This window comes from Bactrocera tryoni, chromosome 5, assembly GCF_016617805.1.
Source record: "Bactrocera tryoni isolate S06 chromosome 5, CSIRO_BtryS06_freeze2, whole genome shotgun sequence".
Taxonomy (NCBI): Eukaryota; Metazoa; Arthropoda; class Insecta; order Diptera; family Tephritidae; genus Bactrocera; species Bactrocera tryoni.
In genome coordinates this window covers 261,093-279,194 of record NC_052503.1, presented here as the reverse complement: position 1 = coordinate 279,194, position 18,102 = coordinate 261,093, and the positions used below count along the sequence as shown (strand labels likewise).

General features: G+C 34.5%; 2 protein-coding genes across 3 annotated transcripts in view; one reads left to right on the top strand and one right to left on the bottom strand.

The window, feature by feature from the left end:
• The window catches only part of LOC120779154 (general odorant-binding protein 70), a 63,541-nt gene extending 49,341 nt beyond the window's left edge, over nt 1-14,200 (top strand). Inside the window, exons 1-4 of one of the 2 annotated variants that reach the window (XM_040111376.1) lie at nt 12,010-12,182; nt 12,266-12,356; nt 12,417-12,712; nt 13,245-14,200. In XM_040111376.1, the coding sequence (XP_039967310.1) occupies nt 12,063-12,182; nt 12,266-12,356; nt 12,417-12,712; nt 13,245-13,526 (789 nt within the window). In that variant the 5' untranslated portion in view covers nt 12,010-12,062 and the 3' untranslated portion in view covers nt 13,527-14,200. Of the gene's footprint in view, nt 1-12,009; nt 12,183-12,265; nt 12,357-12,416; nt 12,713-13,244 lie in introns of those variants that run through there. The other variant, XM_040111375.1, reaches the window with a different exon arrangement.
• LOC120779155 lies at nt 535-8,908 on the bottom strand. Its single transcript, XM_040111377.1, has 4 exons — nt 8,476-8,908; nt 7,233-7,370; nt 2,147-2,328; nt 535-2,080 (listed from the first exon to the last, which is right to left on the bottom strand). Exons 1-4 carry the CDS (start codon nt 8,613-8,615, stop codon nt 900-902), a joined length of 1,641 nt encoding a protein of 546 aa, XP_039967311.1. The 5' UTR covers nt 8,616-8,908; the 3' UTR covers nt 535-899.
• Nucleotides 14,201-18,102: the final 3,902 nt, after the last annotated feature.

Below are 18,102 nucleotides of genomic sequence, written 5' to 3'. Positions count from 1 at the left end.
GTGCTGCTATTCCGTTCTTCTTGGGCGATTGTCCAGGGTTTTCGTCGACATCTGTGCGCATTTGGTGCTGATCTCTCCCCATAAATTCCCAAAAAATTGTTTGCCATTGTCTGCAATAACATCTTTGAGCTGATTATCCTTTTTCTAATGCGGTTGAGGTCCGATGTGAGGAGCCGAAAAAAAGTTACAAGAGATAAACACGCATACATATTTACGAATTTCTCATCATATAGAATATTCTTCGAGGGCGCTATATACTCTCTAAGGCACTATTATTACAAGAGAAATTCTCTATCGTACATTATAGAAAATGTATTCTCGTAGAGGATAGGGTCAACGAAACATGGAACCACTGGTACTCCAAGGAACGATAGAAACAATAAACTTCATCCAGCGAATTCGCTGCCAAGACCTTTGGTGCGATATATATCAACCACCCGAATAAGGACTCCTCTTGCTCCACTTTTCTAAGATGACTTTTTTTTTTTAATAATCTTCAATTTATCTTAAATATAATTCCATCTGGGTTGGTGATTACAATGCAATTTTTTTATTTATTATTTAAATAAGTTCCCTTAACAAAAAATATATTATTTATACATTTGCCTTCTAAATGTTTTGTGAACATATTAATACATTTAAAATCCTAAATGAAAATAAGTAAAGATGATCCAGAGTTGCCGCTTATAATTGATCTGGATTCAGAACAGTACTGTGAGTGAGTGTTTAGTTGATATGATTAATACTATTTCATACATTGAAAAAATTAAAATAATTTTACGACGATACGTTAATTAAATTTCCGGCTTTCATGAGTGCACTCAAGTATTGGAAAATGTTTCCTCTACTATCGGATCTATTTTCTGGGTTTAACTTCCGTATGAAACTCCACTCTCCATCTAGGTCATAATATCAGCAATTTCATCTTGTCGTAATGCTTCGGATGGTGACGGTACTCTTCTTCCACCAAGTGGTAACAAATCTATGTTCTGAACGTGGGCTCGCACACTATGCCCTGGCGGTAGGCCAATATACCACTTTCCAACATTTTGGATTACAGTGGAGTCTCGATGTCGTTGAGTCCAATCTTTTTCTCGTTCCAACTGCAAGATTTTGTGGCTATTAGTTATTAGAGGTGGTAGTGAAACAAGATCATCATCATTAAAGCCTAATAAGTCTGATGAAGAAGGTGGCAAAACGTAGTTGTAATCTTTTCCGATATTAACACCTCCATGATCACGATTATTATTTCTGGTGCTACCCGATAAGGTAAGGTTTGGTTTAGAATCGTGAAAGCTTACACGATTTTCTGAACTAATGTTATGATTATTATTCCGATTGACATTTTGTTTGCGAGTCAAACTATAATCATAACCTCCTCCCATCCTTCCGCCATCAATCATTCCATATCGGGTAGTTCCGCGGCTGTTGCTAGCTGCGCCCATACGATCATTTTTCATCTGGTTTCGTAAACCAACTTTAAGCACAGAATCAACATTATCTTTATTATAATTTTTTGATTCATTTACATTATATTTTAGTGTGTTTTCAAGCCTTCTATTACCATTTATTTTGTTTGGAACTTTTCTTGATACACTTTCAGCACCGAAACCGTCTATACTACTACCTCCTCCAACTCCTACACCAAAATCGTTTGAAAGCTTAAAGTCAGTGTCTCTTAATCTAAACTCAGTTATTGATGGGTTTATATGTGATCCCGGACCCATACGATTTTTTACAATTCTATATCCAATACCAGGTCCAGCAATATATTCAACGGTGCGTTGAATACCGGCATCGTCAAGATATGAGTAAGTTCCTTTCACAAACCCATCTGGACTTCGGCTTTCTGCGCGTCGATGATCAGGTCCAGCAGCGATTAATTTATAAGTACCATTTGGCCCACGTTGTGTTGTCATTTTTCCGCGCGCCTTAGGATGGGCCTTGTAGAGAGGAGCAGCATATGCCACACTTACTGGATTATCAGGTACAGAATTCAAGACTTCATACCCAGTTCCTGCACCCGCTGCATACCTTACACTATGACGTTCACCGACATCATCTAAGTATGAATAGAGACCTGCAAGTGGAACGTTGATGAGTATCACATTTTATCATATTGCTACTAGTACGAGTAAAGACATACCTCTTATTCTACCTGAGGAATCACTGGTCTCTGTACGTGATTGTTGCCCTGATCGGAAGTTAAAGCTATACGAAGGGTCATCGTAAGGATCAGCCAATGGATCATCCACAGTTCCTACCTTTTGAACAGGATATTGCGCTAAATTCATCTTACGATGAATTTTTGGACCATTGACCCGAAAGCTAAGAAACAAATATCCCTTTAGTTAAATAAAAACAATAGTATCATCCCACAAAAAGGACGTGTTAAAAACTACTAAAATTGCGTTAACTAGCTTCAGAAGCATTAAATGTTACTATAACAAGGCTGGTCTAGAGACCTAAAAAGGCCTTTCTAGGATTCGAATACCTTAAGTCAGACACTCTTTAAGCCTTACCGATAAATATAGATGAGATTTGATTTCTCAGGGCAAGAGTGTAAAATTAAACAAGTAAGGAAGGGCTAAGTTCGGGTGTCATCGAACATTTTATACTCTCGCATGATAAAGTGATAATCGAGATTTCATTATCCGTTATTTACACATTTTTCAAATACCGTATTTGTGTAAAGTTTTATTCCGCTAACATCATTGGTTCGTAATGTATATGTATACAGATACAGAGAAGGCATCAGATGGAATTCAAAATAGCTTTATATTGGAAGAAAGCGATTTCACCCATATTTCGTACATGTCACCAGGGTGTTAAGAAAATATTATGTATATAATTTCATTGAAACCGGTTGAGGGGTTCCTGAGATATGGTTTTTGGTCCATAAGTGGACGACGCTATACCCATTTTAAATTTAAAAAAAAAGACTGGGTGCAGCTTCCTTTTTCCATTTCTTCCGTAAAATTTAGTGTTTCTGACGGTTTTTGTTAGTCGGTTAACTCACTTTTATTGATTTTCAACATAACCTTTGTATGGGAGGTGGGCGTGGTTATTATCCGATTTCTTCCACTTTTGACCTGTATATTGAAATACCTGAAGGGAACGACTCTGTAGAGTTTGGTTGACATAGCTATAGTAGTTTCTGAGATATGTACAAAAAACTTAGTAGGGGACGGGGCCACACCCACTTTTCCAAAACAGTTACGTCCAAATATGCCCCTCCCTAATGCGATCCTTTGTGCCAAATTTCACTTTAATATCTTTATTTATGGCTTAGTTATGACACTTTAAAGGTTTTCGGTTTTCGCCATTTTGTAGGCGTGGCAGTGGGCCGATTTTGCCCATCTTCGAACTTAACCTTCTTATGGAGCCAAGAAATACGTGTACCAAGTCTCATCATGATATCTCAATTTTTACTCAAGTTACAGCTTGCACGGACAGACGGACGGACGGACAGACAGACATCCGGATTTCAACTCTACTCGTCACCCTGATCACTTTGGTATATATAACCCTATATCTGACTCTTTTAGTTTTAGGACTTACAAACAACCGTTATGTGAACAAAACTATAATACTCTCCTTAGCAACTTTGTTGAGGGAGTATAAAAATTGGCACGGGAATCGGTACAAAAATTGGATAATAAGCTATATAGCACAATTTTAAATTCAATTTGCTCTTTCACCTCCAATATGAATGACATCAATTCATGAATTACCCCGGCACTACTTACTACATATAGTGATTTATCTTCTCTCTTTATTCTAGTCAGCTCTATGCAGAATAACTATTTCGGTTAAATTTTGAGTTATCTTAATAAAATATATTCTCGATCATACTTTAGTTTAATGCCAAAAAATAATCATAATTAGGAACTATTCGTCCAAGATATATTTGTCTTAGCGTCACTACCACGCTCGAGTCGTTGCTGTCTCAATTAATTAAACGATGGAGCATAATTGTAGTTACGTGTGACTTTGATTCATAAGCTCAGGGCCGGCACGAAACAATTTACCGTTCTAGACAAATGCCAAATTATCCGCCCCTTCTAAGTTTATTTTGCCTTGACAACAAAATTTATAACATATTCCAATAAAACAAGTAGGGAAGGTCCAAGTTCGGGTGCAACCGAACATTGTATACTCTTGCAATCAAAGGCAGGGAAATTCCTTAAGGTGTATGTAAATCGTCAACCAGAAGATCGAAATCTTAGCAATTATATACACTGACCGACATATTCGACAAAATGTTTGTTAGAAAAGTGGAAATTATTATATATACTTCATATGTAAGATATAGGAGTTGGGTGGTAGCACCAATCCGATTTTATCTATTTTTGCCAATACTACGTACCAAGAATACGGTACATAATAATAAAATGTTCCCTAAGATTCATATGGATTAAAGTATTGGATGTTAAATGTTTGTTGTATGGGGCCTAGGTCAAGTTTTCGCCCAATTTTATTCTTTTTAGAAACAAAGATACACTGTTATCAGTAAAACACGCTTTCTCATTTTCATTTAAATAATGCCTATGTATATGCATTTATATCTATTAAGTCACCTGGAAGTTCGAAAATCGTTACATTAGGTATTTGAGATTCAACCCATTTTTGACACACAAATATACTACAAGTCTTATCGTGAAAGAATTTTTTAAGAATTTCAATTACATATATACATATCTCACACACAGACCGATATTTGCTTTTAAAAGTCAACTATAGGTACTGGGGTCCACATATTCTGTACCTAGGGGCGGTAAATGGTTTTGGTTCGATTTGAACAATTTTTGGTGATAAGATGGCATACTTAAAAAACAGTATTCGTACAAAGATTTATCTCGTTTTATTGATTGTTTCTTAATTCGTATATGAAAGTTTCAAAAGCAATTTAAAATTGTGTTATATGAGAAGTAGGCGCGCTAGGCGTTCGGTGAACAAAGACAAATCTCTTCAAATAGAAATAGTTCAGCGAATTAAGAGACAGCTCTCCAGCTCTGAGAGTATTCGACGTAGTACCCGCCGGGAGACGCAGATTAAGAAGAAGATCTTCACTCCGTTAGAAATGTCAGGTAGAGAAGGACCTGGCAATACTTAGAATCTTCCATTGGCGACAAACAGCGATTGAATTGGCGTGCTGTTGTAAATTTGGCTATAGCCGTGTAAGCGGTGTCAATAAAGAAGAAGGGGCGGTAGTAGTCCAATTTCGTCCACTTTCACACTGTGATATATTAATGCTAAAATAATGTCATATACCGAATTTGGTTGAAATGGGTCGAGGTCCAGGGATATTTCACCTAAAAGAACCCGGATCTTATAAAACTGTCTGTTACCATCTCGGTGGTAAAAATTTAATGTTCCTGTAGTTTTTGGTTAATGATTTATCGCGCTTTAAGTAGTTTTGAACAATACCGTTATGTGGGGAGTGAATGAGGTTATCAATCGATTTCACATTGTCGCTAGGAGTTCTTATAATATCTAAGTTCGGTTGTTGTAGCTTTAGTACTGTTAAAAACTACTAATGGGCGGTAAATTAATAACTAAATACGCTAGATAGATTAAATTTTACTTCCGAGATGGTTTGAGAGAGCTTTGTAGGAGCCGGGGTAAAAATAGGGCAAAGGGCGTGACGCCGTCCACTTTTAGATTATTTGATACATGACTTTCCACTGATATTTCTATGTTATAGACGAAATCATACTACAACCACACCTACTTCCCTTATAACACAATTTTAAATTCAATTTGATATTTTCAGTTTCAAGCACACAAATCAATAATGAATTAATTTATCAGGATAAAACTTAAAGCACATAATGCATTTGAGATGTGTCACCTTATAACTTAAAATTGCATAAATGGAACCAAACCTGTTCAAGTTCTTAGGTACTCAATATGGGGATCCAGCTTTAATCCTTGAGAGTCGCAAAAGTATGAATTGTTCGGTTATACCCGAACTTAGCTCTTCCTTTCTTGTTTAAAATAAAGTTTTGCCAGCTCCTGAAGGAACTTCCCCGGGTTTGATTCTTGTAATTTGCAAGAGTATAAAATGTTCGGTTACATTCGAGCTTAACTCTTTCTGCCGACGCAGAAAGTGTTAGAAAATATAATTAAAAATTTATTTTTACTTTTATGATCTATTTTTGTGCCATAGTTTGTACTTCCTGGTTTAAGTCCGTTGTATCTTTATCCGTCAATCCATCGTTCTAATTTTTTGCAATATTCAAAAATGGCTGTGTGTGGAGAAGTTTGCAGCTGACTAATATTAAATAGAAATCGAAAAGTTTTACTAACAGATGAATATTGAAATTGATCGTATCTTTCGATATTGAAGACAATGCATTATCAATAATGGCAAATTAGAAGTTAAGTTTAAAACTGTTCCTTTTTTCAAGCGAACTGATGCCAATTACCATATGTATACATAAAAATGTTTTATTTTGATAATAATACCACAACAAATACTGTGTGCTACTACTTACGAATTAATACTACTCCCGATGTTGTTTATAATTTGTATTAGAATTCGTAGAATTATGACAAAAAATAGTAAGACTTTTTAATTTAAATTTCTCGCGGAAACCCATTCGTCGAATATTTTTTTCTAAGTTAGTATGACTGTCAGTGGCATCTGTGCCAAAAGTCACAACAAGATAATCATTAGTACGCTTATCTTTCGCATTCGGCGATCCAACGCAATTATTAATTATTATAAGAAATAGTTTTAGATTTCGAAAAAAACTGTTATATACTATATATTTTTTTCTAAGTTGCATATTTTTTATTTTTTTTTTTTATGGAAAATTTGGCGAGATAACGTAGTGTTTATTGTGCTGAAATTGTGAGATTTTCGCTTCAGTGCACTTCCTCTCTTATACATATGTATGTATGTATGTATGTACATGAATATACATATATGTATGTATGTATGTGTATATACATAATTAAATCTGTTTCATGATGGAAAATTGTATTTGAAAAAACAGTCTGCTTCATGTATGTACATATGTATGTATGTACATATTTTAGCATAAACGACTGTATGACTAGAAAAATGCGTTATAAGTATAACGAATATACAGACCTACAATTTTATGTAAGGGGGTTGGGTATATTTCGTTTATTTTGAAGTGTATTCTTCACTGGCATATTATTTTTTTTTACTACCATAAAGTTAAATATATTCAAACATTAATAATTGAATTCGTGATTACCCCCGTGGCCCCGCAGTGTAGATAACTTCCTCCAATTGTCCTGTGGAAGGATTTCGAGACCCATAACGTCCTTGTACTATATTGTCTGGACTTGACGAGGCACTGTGGTAAAAACTGCCAATATCGTCATTAGAAAGCCTGTAAATAAAAGTAAAACATTTTCGAAAAATGTATGTATGTATGCATGTATGTCATTTACAAATGTTGATAACACAATATACAAGGGTATTATGCGAGGTTTGTACAAAATATACGCGGGCTTTGTGTATTCTCTTCCGCTTATTTCGTGGAGTTATGTTTTGTACTCATATCCTTTACTTATGTGGACAAGGTCGGCCATTTTGAATGATTAGTTAATTATTTACAGTTGTTTTGCTGGGAAAAGTTTTGATTCATCTTCGACTTTTGCTGATTCCAAAAATGGTTCAAAGAATCTTTTTAAATTTTGTGTGGAAAACAAAATTAAGTGCGTGATCGAATAAAAGCAACGTTTATCGGTTGTACAAAATTTTCGCAGTGGGTCGAGAAGGTGTTGTTTTCTGCGCGATTTTTTATCCAACTATTTACTACAATTGTTTAGAATTTAAAGTTATGCTCCTGCCGACTTTTCAAAAAAGAAAACTTTTCCAGAGCTGTATCAATGTTTCTTTTAGATACGAGTACTTATTCAAATTTTCATATACATACGCTCGAAAGAAAAGTTATGAACCTTCTCATTACTTCCAACAATTCCATAAAACTTTTTTCTATAAAACTCATAGATAAACCATTCTTAAACCTTAAAAATTCACCCACACGCCACGTCTTTCTTTTCCCGACCTCAGATCGCCCGTAAATAATTTTTCCTTTAATGTTAGTTATTTTATCTTTTGTTTTGTTTTGGGTTTTAATCTATTATGAACTTCTTTCTTTTTTATCATTTTCAGAGGTTTCTGCGCTAGTCTAATTGTGATTGCTGCGGAAACATTTATCCAATTTGAGTAAACGATATTTTGTAGAGTTTTTGATACTACATACATATACCAATGGACTACAAGTCCATGACTTTATAAACAATTGAGCTATATAAATGAAACAAAGTGTTACAAACTGGAGAGGCAACATATCATACATATGAAATGTATAAAAGAATACTATAAAAAAGGGTTGAAATAATATTTCTAGACTTAAGCTTAACATTTCATTTTCTGAGCGATTCGTTCAGTGCATTTTTTCACTTCATGAATAATAACGTTCGAATTACCGGAACGAAAAAGATCCGTCACCATTGATGGTATTTTCCTCAATTTCAGCTTCTGTCACTTTGCCATTAAGGCACATTACACCAATTAATAAAAACATATATTGTACCATTCCTATAGGATATTTATTTATTAAATTCATATAAATTTTCTAATGTTTTAATTTAGTTTTGCGATTTAAATTAAACGTCCTTTTTGAATACGATTCAGTGTATGGATGAACGCGCGCCAGTAGAACCGAAAGCGTTAAGAACAGAACGAGAACTGAGTGTTCTGTTTGTTAGTGTCTCCGTATTTAAACGCATCTTCTCATTGCTTTACATACTATGGAGGACGCGTGGTGGCAGAGAATGTTTCACCTGGCCACCCACATAAACAGAGAAATAAACAATAACTATGAATATGTTTAGCTGCAACCACTGGAACGTCTTCTATTCGTCTTGTTGCGAAAATATGTACTCGTACCAAAGTATGTATGTTTTGAAACCCCGCAGCAGCAGCAAAACAGAAGCACGATAATGGCAACACGTATGGGTCGGTCGACTGGGTCGATTGGTGAGAGAACTTATTTTGTAGCTTCAATCCACATGCAACTGGTGTTGACTGCTGCACGCATTCTTGAACTTGGTGCTGGTTCTGCTACTCTCCACCGAGTAGAGCATTACAATTTTCGTTTTTCTAGCAACTATGTATGTTTCGTATTGTCCTTTTTTATTCCTTTTCGTTTTATTATTAGATTTAATCCATATGATTCCCTTAACACAAAACGACTTTTAAATTCAGTGTTACTCGATAATCCGCACGATAATAAGAATGATATTCTACACTAATAAACATCGAAAGAAAAATTAATTTGATGGTAGTTGTTAATTTTTAGCCACCGGAATAAGAATTTAACTATGAGGGTAATTAAGTGCAATTATCAGTTACCGGTAATCCACCAGCACGCGTCATATGCTGCACTCTTCTTCTGGCCCTATAAATTAAGTAAACATGCAGTAGATTTTCATGGCCCTTTTTGACATCCGAGGCTGTTGTAGTTGCAGCAGATGTACACATATGAAAATATGCGGTTATTCCCCTTAAAAAAGCTAAAGGTGGACATTCCGATCATTGTATTTTAGGTGTTTTCGTACATGTATTTACCTGCATATAGTACATACATTTATGTATGTATCCATTTACTTATACATAAGTATTTTTCTGTTATTTATTATTTTGTCATTAATAAATATAATATGATATTATAAGGTCTCAATTTCCACACTCCCATATTTTAGGCGCCTACCAAAACTAAAGTCTTTCCTCTCTAACCAATTAAAATACAGTTACGTAGCATTGTTTCCTACCTTCAACATCTTGGAATGCAATTGAAATCGGGTTAGTATTTCACTAGAGCATGCACTCTCAAAGGCAGGTCGAAAGCTTCGTTCGCAAAATGATGTGGATGAACTGCTTTCTTCTTAGCTACAATTATATATGTACATAATATGTACATATGTATATGTATTTGTGTATTCGTTTTATATTCTCTCCATTCATACAGCCGCATTTTGATACTTACTTATATAAAGCGGAGCCTTCATTTGGTGCTGTTTTTAATTCCAGCTTGGCAGCCATGAGTTTATCATAGACCAGAATTAACCATAGCAATAAAATAGTGTGGAATCATGCCCATACTCGTCAAAGCTTGATTGTTGTCTGCAAAGTTCTTCTTATTGTTATAATAGTTTATTTTATAAATATGGTTTCATTTCCTGCTACTTTAGCACTTATGGTATCACAACTAAGTGAATTTCGATTACGATTTCTTAGATTGGTACATAACATAGATGTTTGGACAAATTTAAAGGAGCGCAAAAACATACATTCGTTTTTATACTCTTGCAACATGTTGCTAAAGAGTAAATAGTTTTGTTCACTAAACGGTCGTTTGTAACACCTAAAACTAATCGAGATAGATATCGAGTTATATATGTACATACATATGTAAAGGATCAGGATTACGAGACAAGTTGAATTCCAAAGGACAAGTTGAGTAAAAATTGTGGCATCTTGATGAGACTTGGTACATATATTCCCTCCCAAGGGAGGTTGGTATTGCAAATGGGCGTAATCAGACCATTGCCACGCCTATAAAACGCCATTAAACGAAAACTTTTAAAGTGTCATAAATAAGCACTAATGACATTTCACAATCATGAAGATACGGAAAGACGAGTTATAAAAATTGGACAATGGGCGCTGGACCTCCCACATTTAGCTGAAATTCTTAATCGCACAAACGGTTCTCCTAATTTCAACCAAATTTGCTGTGTCAGTCGGATGACAACCACGCTCCAGTATACAAATCAAACATCAAAGAAGTATTTAAAATAAATTTGCACAATTAAATATAAAGTATTGTCAACACCTAAAAGCCCAGAAGTGTTTCCCAGGCTTTGATCCGTGCAAGTTGCAAGAGTATGAAATCTTCGGTTACACCCGAATTTAGGCCTTCCTTACTTGTTTATTATTAATCTATTAAAAATATTTACATATACCACACATATAGTTAATCATTAGAGTATGCAGCCAAATAAAATTGTTAAATAATGTCTTAAAGAATATATCTCACGCATATTAATCTTCGTATATTATATCCCATCAGCATTCACCTTGATTTGAGTTCTTAGTCATGCGCTACCAATCCCACAGTTCGCTTAGTAATTAAAATGTGTAAACTTGTGCAAAGGCATACCTCAATGACGATGTGTTATTATTAATCTTAACATTTAATTAATTAGCAAATATAAACATAAAGATTCTTTCACTTCCCGACTTTACTCATAAATAATAATAACAGAAAGCTTCACAAATATATGTATATTATTAGACAAAAATGTTCATAAATTGTTAAACCCGACCTTTTTATAGTAGTCGGAGGATCATATGCATTTTCACCAACAACAACGTGATTCATTTCCCGATTTTTTTTTATGAAATAAAAAGCCATAAGGGGAGAATTTAGTATTTATAGAAGATCTGGATCACTACCAGAAAGTTGTACTTGAAATATAAAAGTATCAAATTGAAAAGTCGTCCGCAAAGTGCAACACGTTTCCTTGGTGTCAACCATCCTAATAAACAGAACTCCAAATAGAAGCTGAAAGTTTAATATGTGAAAGGATTTATAATTATTCATAAACATTTTTGTTTCATTATGCCTGCTACATATCCATACGCAGATTCAATTTCACTCAATGCCGTTAGCAACTTGTTCTCCCGTTTAGTGGTAATGTTGCAACACAAATCCTGTCATGCTTGGACGTAAATAAATGTGAAAGATGTAGCGTTGACATTGAAACTAGTAAAGACGCTGCCAATGCCACCATCACTAAAATTGTAGCTTGCTGTTACAACTTTTGATCGTGTTATGTGCAATAGAAAGTGAGTTAGTTATAAATGTGGCACTGCTGGGCTATGCTAGGGGTAGCATTAAAAGTGATTTCGTTTTCATTTAAGATAAATTATTCGCCCGATGTGGTTGTGTCGTCTTCGCTTTCTTTCAACAAAATAACAAAATACGTAATAATATAAATACATTACAATGATATCTAACGTAGTCTATAGAGCATATATAGCCTTGATTCTGCTAGACAAGTCTGGTATCCTTGCGAAAGACTCACATTCATTCACCAAGGTATTTCGTTACAAAATATCACAATTTGTGTACTTTATATAATAATATAATAGTTTAATATAATAATGTTTGTTAAACATCATTCTTATTGTATCTTTTAATTTCAAAAGAATAGGTGCTTGAATCCCCCTCGTACTGCCCGCCGAGTGGAGTCTTTTATACAGGAGTGTCAAGAGGACGTCAAAAATAAACTAATTAGCGGTAGGAACTCCATTTAGCTGTTTGTAATGCCTAATAAAATTAAAAACTTATTTACCGCAGAAGCCTACTACATACTTAAGAGTCAAGTAAAAAACGAAAATACAGCATTGGACATTACTGTAGATAACATCTCGGAGATCAATTCGGCTCCCGCACCAGTTCCTGTTCCATCGATTATCTTCCATACCATCGAAGAAAACTCTAAGTTAACGTCTCAACATGATGCATATCAATTTCAACCGGAGAGGCAACAAGTGACCAGTTTGATGCACCACATTCGACGCATTTCATATAACCCGCGTAGTGCCCTTTATTATCCCACATTGGTACCCGCGGAGGAAAAACGTCTAGCTGGCGTAAGTATGCAATTATTCAAAAATATGCAGATACATACATCTGTATACAAAGTTGTAGGTTGTGGCAAATACTGTATATGCCTATATGAAATTGTATTTTTTTTTTTAAATAATGGGCAAAAATTTACTGTCTTCGTTACTTAGAAAACGCATGCCGTTTCGTGTAGTTATATTCAATGATAGTTAAATGAACTTTACTTGAATGTATTTTTTCAATTGCATATATGCAAATACTTATAAATACTTAACTCAGTACACCCCTTTCGTAGCACCTGTTGTTAACAAAAGTCATGGTTCTTTTGAAATAAGCTGTCTTTGGATCTGCAAACAATAGTCATAACTTCACACGTTTTTTATAGCTCGCCCCGATTTGTTTGCTTCAAGTCCACAACAATAAAATAAAAATAGAAAAAAAAAACGCCGGTCACTGATCAGTGATCACACTCTTCAATTGTGGTTTACTCGTTTCTAATTGCTTTTATGAGTATATTTTTGCCTAATCTTCTTTCTAACAGTTTTTGTTGTTTTGTAGTGCCTGTTACACTGCGTTTATGCGAAAAATAACGCTATCGACAAACTGGGATGGCCTACTCTTGACGGCTTAGTAAACTTTTACTCAGAAGGAGTGAATGAACACGGTTTTTTTATGGCCACACTGCGATCCGTAAATCTCTGCCTGCATGCAATTACAATAAAGTATAATATCGATCGACGCAAACTACCAAAACGTGGTGAAAGCTGTGATTTAGCCTTCGACGTATTCGATTGTATTTCAGACCAACTAACGGGTTATTGTTTAAATCAATACGAATAACATTTCTCAATTAATACTTGTAAATAAATTGTGACGACTTGATATAAGAATAAACTTTCGAACTACCAGTAAAATTTTCGAACGTGAAAAATCCATTAGCCTACATATTCTTTATATAGGATAACCTCGCCTCCACATATGTAGCAAGGCATGATGTTTCCACTTTAAACCCGCAGATCTCAAACCATCTTGGCATCACAAAAGGATTTGTTGAAAGCATGCTACTTCAATCATCAAAATCCGTTATGCAACCGTGTTTCAAAATTTATATACACTAATATACTCTGCCTGCATGCAATTACAATAAAGTATAATATCGATCGACGCAAACTACCAAAACGTGGTGAAAGCTGTGATTTAGCCTTCGACGTATTCGATTGTATTTCAGACCAACTAACGGGTTATTGTTTAAATCAATACGAATAACATTTCTCAATTAATACTTGTAAATAAATTGTGACGACTTGATATAAGAATAAACTTTCGAACTACCAGTAAAATTTTCGAACGTGAAAAATCCATTAGCCTACATATTCTTTATATAGGATAACCTCGCCTCCACATATGTAGCAAGGCATGATGTTTCCACTTTAAACCCGCAGATCTCAAACCATCTTGGCATCACAAAAGGATTTGTTGAAAGCATGCTACTTCAATCATCAAAATCCGTTATGCAACCGTGTTTCAAAATTTATATACAGTAAATGAATTGCTTAAAAAAATTCAGATTATTAAAATTTTGACAATTGCAAAAATAATGACTTTTTCTATTATTTTTGAATTAGATAAAATTAACTATTTATAAAAAAACTAATTATATATATAGACATCGGAATAAAACTTTGCAACAAACATAAAGTTCCTTAAAGTTACGTCATTCTCTTCCAAAAATGGTTAATATCGGATTATAACTTTGCACACCCCCAGATATGGAATATGTGGACCTCAGTGCTTATTGCGCTTTTTCTGAAAATATCGGTCGATCTGGGAGATATATCAATGAAGTCATGTATTACAAATACATAACATGATTTGAAACCGAGTGCAAATGCAACGATAGAAAGAATTTTAACGTGAAAAGGAATGGAATCAACGTTCTCTGCGTAGAATTCACTTTAAACAACAAAAGACAATTTCCCGATTATGAGAGAAAAAGCTCATTGTGTGGACTTGAAGCAAACAAACTCAGTCTTACGTAGTTTTATATTACAAAAATATTGTAAGTATATGCATATAGAAAAAAAACTTAGAACATTTTTTAGGTGTATTTTCATAAACATTTCTAAGTTAGCCCCTCATTCGAGAAATATTTTAAATATTATACATTGTAAATTAAAATTTAAAAGTCGAAGAGACAAGAAAAAAGTCGTTTGCATGGGAGATAAACGTTTGTTACACAGTTGAACTTCCATAAATCGAACTCTTGAATTGGCAACGAATTTCCATCCATAACAAGAAGTTTTTTGTGTTTTTTTTTGGTATTTCGACTTAGGGAAATCCAACTGTAGTTGTCCGATTTCCTTTACCTTCTCTGTCATTGTAACTTGTATACATATGTATATGTATATTATAGGACTATTCTGCAAAATGAAAAGCCCTTAGCTTTTTAATTGACAACATTATACCGGAAAACAATCTGACTTATTGATTATATTTGAGAAATATGTTATTGTTAACCGATTATGGCCCGGGTATGGGGCCTATGAGATGATCAATTTTATGCAGATACAGTTATGGACAGAGAAATAGCACACTTTGAGAATATAATAAAAATATGTTTATTTTCGATATAAAAAGAAAACAAATTTAATTTTTTCATTAGCATCACATAAAGTAATAATAAGTGAGCTATTTACAAAAAATTAAAAAAGGTTTATTCAATATTTCTTTAAAAAAAAATTATCGAGTTTCCCATTGCGTGTTTAGGTCTGGACACAGAAATAGCACAGTAGGCCGATTCTGCGGAAATTAAATAAATTTATTTAAATATATTTAGAGTGTAGCAAACGACTTGCGCTTCCAGGTAGCTTCCTAGAATTTTATTGTTCAAGGATATCGTATCGAAAAGGACGAAGAAAGGATATTTTAATATTACACCTTAGTGCACCAATGGTGCTTGGCTAGACCCCATATACATATGTATTTTGTATTTCGCACGGTTGATTTATCTGTTTTCATGTTCGTTACATGTCCAAATTGGTTTGTATGTTTATCTAGGTCAAATACTTTAGCCGCTAGAGCGTTTTAAAGGTTAAGAAAAATTTAATTTTTTTCAAAATGTTACATTTTTGTGAATGCTATTGCCACGCCCCTGGTAGGGATAGAGGGGAGGTTGAGGGCTTTGCTGAAAGCCCCAGGGGTGAACTAACTCGCAAAATGGTTTTGATCCCCCCCGGCCTCATACCCCCCAACTGTAGTGAAACAAAAGGGGGGACATGGTGAAAACCCATTTTCGCCTATTGCCACGCCCCCGGTGGGGCCTTGAAACCTGAAAGCTCTTTAAATTACCTAACCGGTGCAATTTATTTGACCCACCTACTTTAGCCGTTAGAGCGTTTTAAAAGGTTAAGAAAAAATGTAATTTTTCTCACTATGTTACATTTTTGTGAACGCTATTGCCACGCCCCTGGTAGGGATAGAGGGGAGGTTGAGGGCTTTTCTGCAAGCCCCAGGGGTGAACTAACTCGCAAAATGGTTTTGATCCCCCCCGGCCTCATACCTCCCAACTGTAGTGAAACAAAAGGGGGGACATGGTGAAAACGCATTTTCGCCTATTGCCACGCCCCCGGTGGGGCCTTGAAACCTGAAAGCTCTTTAAATTACCTAACCGGTGCAATTTATTTGACCCACCTAGGTCAAATACTTTAGCCGCTAGAGCGTTTTAAAAGGTTAAGAAAAAATGTAATTTTTCTCAAAATGTTACATTTTTGTGAATGCTATTGCCACGCCAAGCGTGAACAAGGCAGTCAATTTGATTTCAACCAAATCGAGAGGTAAGAAATTTCAAAAATGTATCTATATTGTACATATATGAGCGTAAATACAACACGTACTTCCATACAAATGCACCATTGGTCTCGACCAGGGTTAAAGTCGTTTCATAAATTTTCCATCGAGTTTGCATCGGGACTTTCTTCAGTAAGCCTTCATACTTTAAGCTGCGTGCTTTGGACTATTGTCATGCATAAAAATCCAATTCACTGACATAAATTCCAAATCGAATGGATCTATGGTATTTTTGAGAATGTTTGGGTATGCAAATTGGTTCATTCTACCATCTATCCTTATCAATGGTCCAACACAGTGCTTAACAGTTTGGTTTTCCATCCTATCCGATATGGTTCATCTTAGTTTCATCGCTCCACAGAACTGTAGAACACAGAAATACAGTGTTATAGGTACCGCAAACGCTTAGTTTATGAAATATTCGACCTTAAAGTTCAAAAATTCCCAAAATTCCCAAAATTCGAACATTTCAACAAGCTATTTTACCACATTAAACAAATTTTACTCCCATTTTTCACTTCAAATTAAATAAATTAAACTATAAACTTTTAAATAAATCCACATTTTATACTTTTAACAGTCTTTTTACCGAAGAAATCTTTATTTTAAAAATTACGTTGTGCACTCGTAGTGAACATCATGTGTGTGCTAAAAATTACGACGAAATGGAGCGCTGCCATGTGATAATAAAGAAATTCGCTGAAATTCCTAGTCTAGTAATATTATATAATAATATTATATGTATATATTGTCACCTAATATACAAAACAACGTATTATCAAAAATAAATGGAAAGCGCTGACAGATATAATAACCAAAATTTAACCATTTTATAACGAAAACTCAAATTTTGTTTCAATATCAGTGCAAGATAACCAAAAAATATAACCACTTTATAACGAAACTCAACATATTTTTTCTATTTTAATGCAGAAAGGAGTACTATGCGAAAGTACTTCAGGCATCCCGGGTATTCGCTCGACCAGGGTATTTTTTTAAAGCGCGGCCGCAGGCCTCCAACGCAGAAAGGAGTACTACGCGAAAGTTCTTCAGTCACCCCGGGTATTCGCTCGACCAGGGTTATTTTTTTAAAGCGCGGCCGAAGGCCGCCAACGCCGAAAGGAGTACTACGCGAAAGTACTTCAGTCACATAAATCACATATTACACATACATATACATATGTAGAAAGTATTTTTTCTATAGTTAATATAGAAAAAAGAATCACGCGAAAAAACAAACAAAGAAAAATTGTTAAAAATGCTACATATTTGCTGTTTAAGATGTGGCAAGGCTTGTTTTCCTCATAATTGTAAACAATCTAACCTTTTCAACCATGAGTGTGCTAAGTGATTTTTAAATTAATAAATTTAGGTAAAATATAGCAAAATAAAAGTGAAATGTGAACTTATTTTAATGTTTAGAGTGTATATTTAAATATACAGAGTGAAAAACGTGAAAAAATTTAGTGAAACATAGAGAAACACCAAGTGCTATTAGTGCAAATTTTTGAACTTTTTATCGTAAATATTTTAAAAAATAAAAGTTATTTTTATTCTATTTTTGGATATT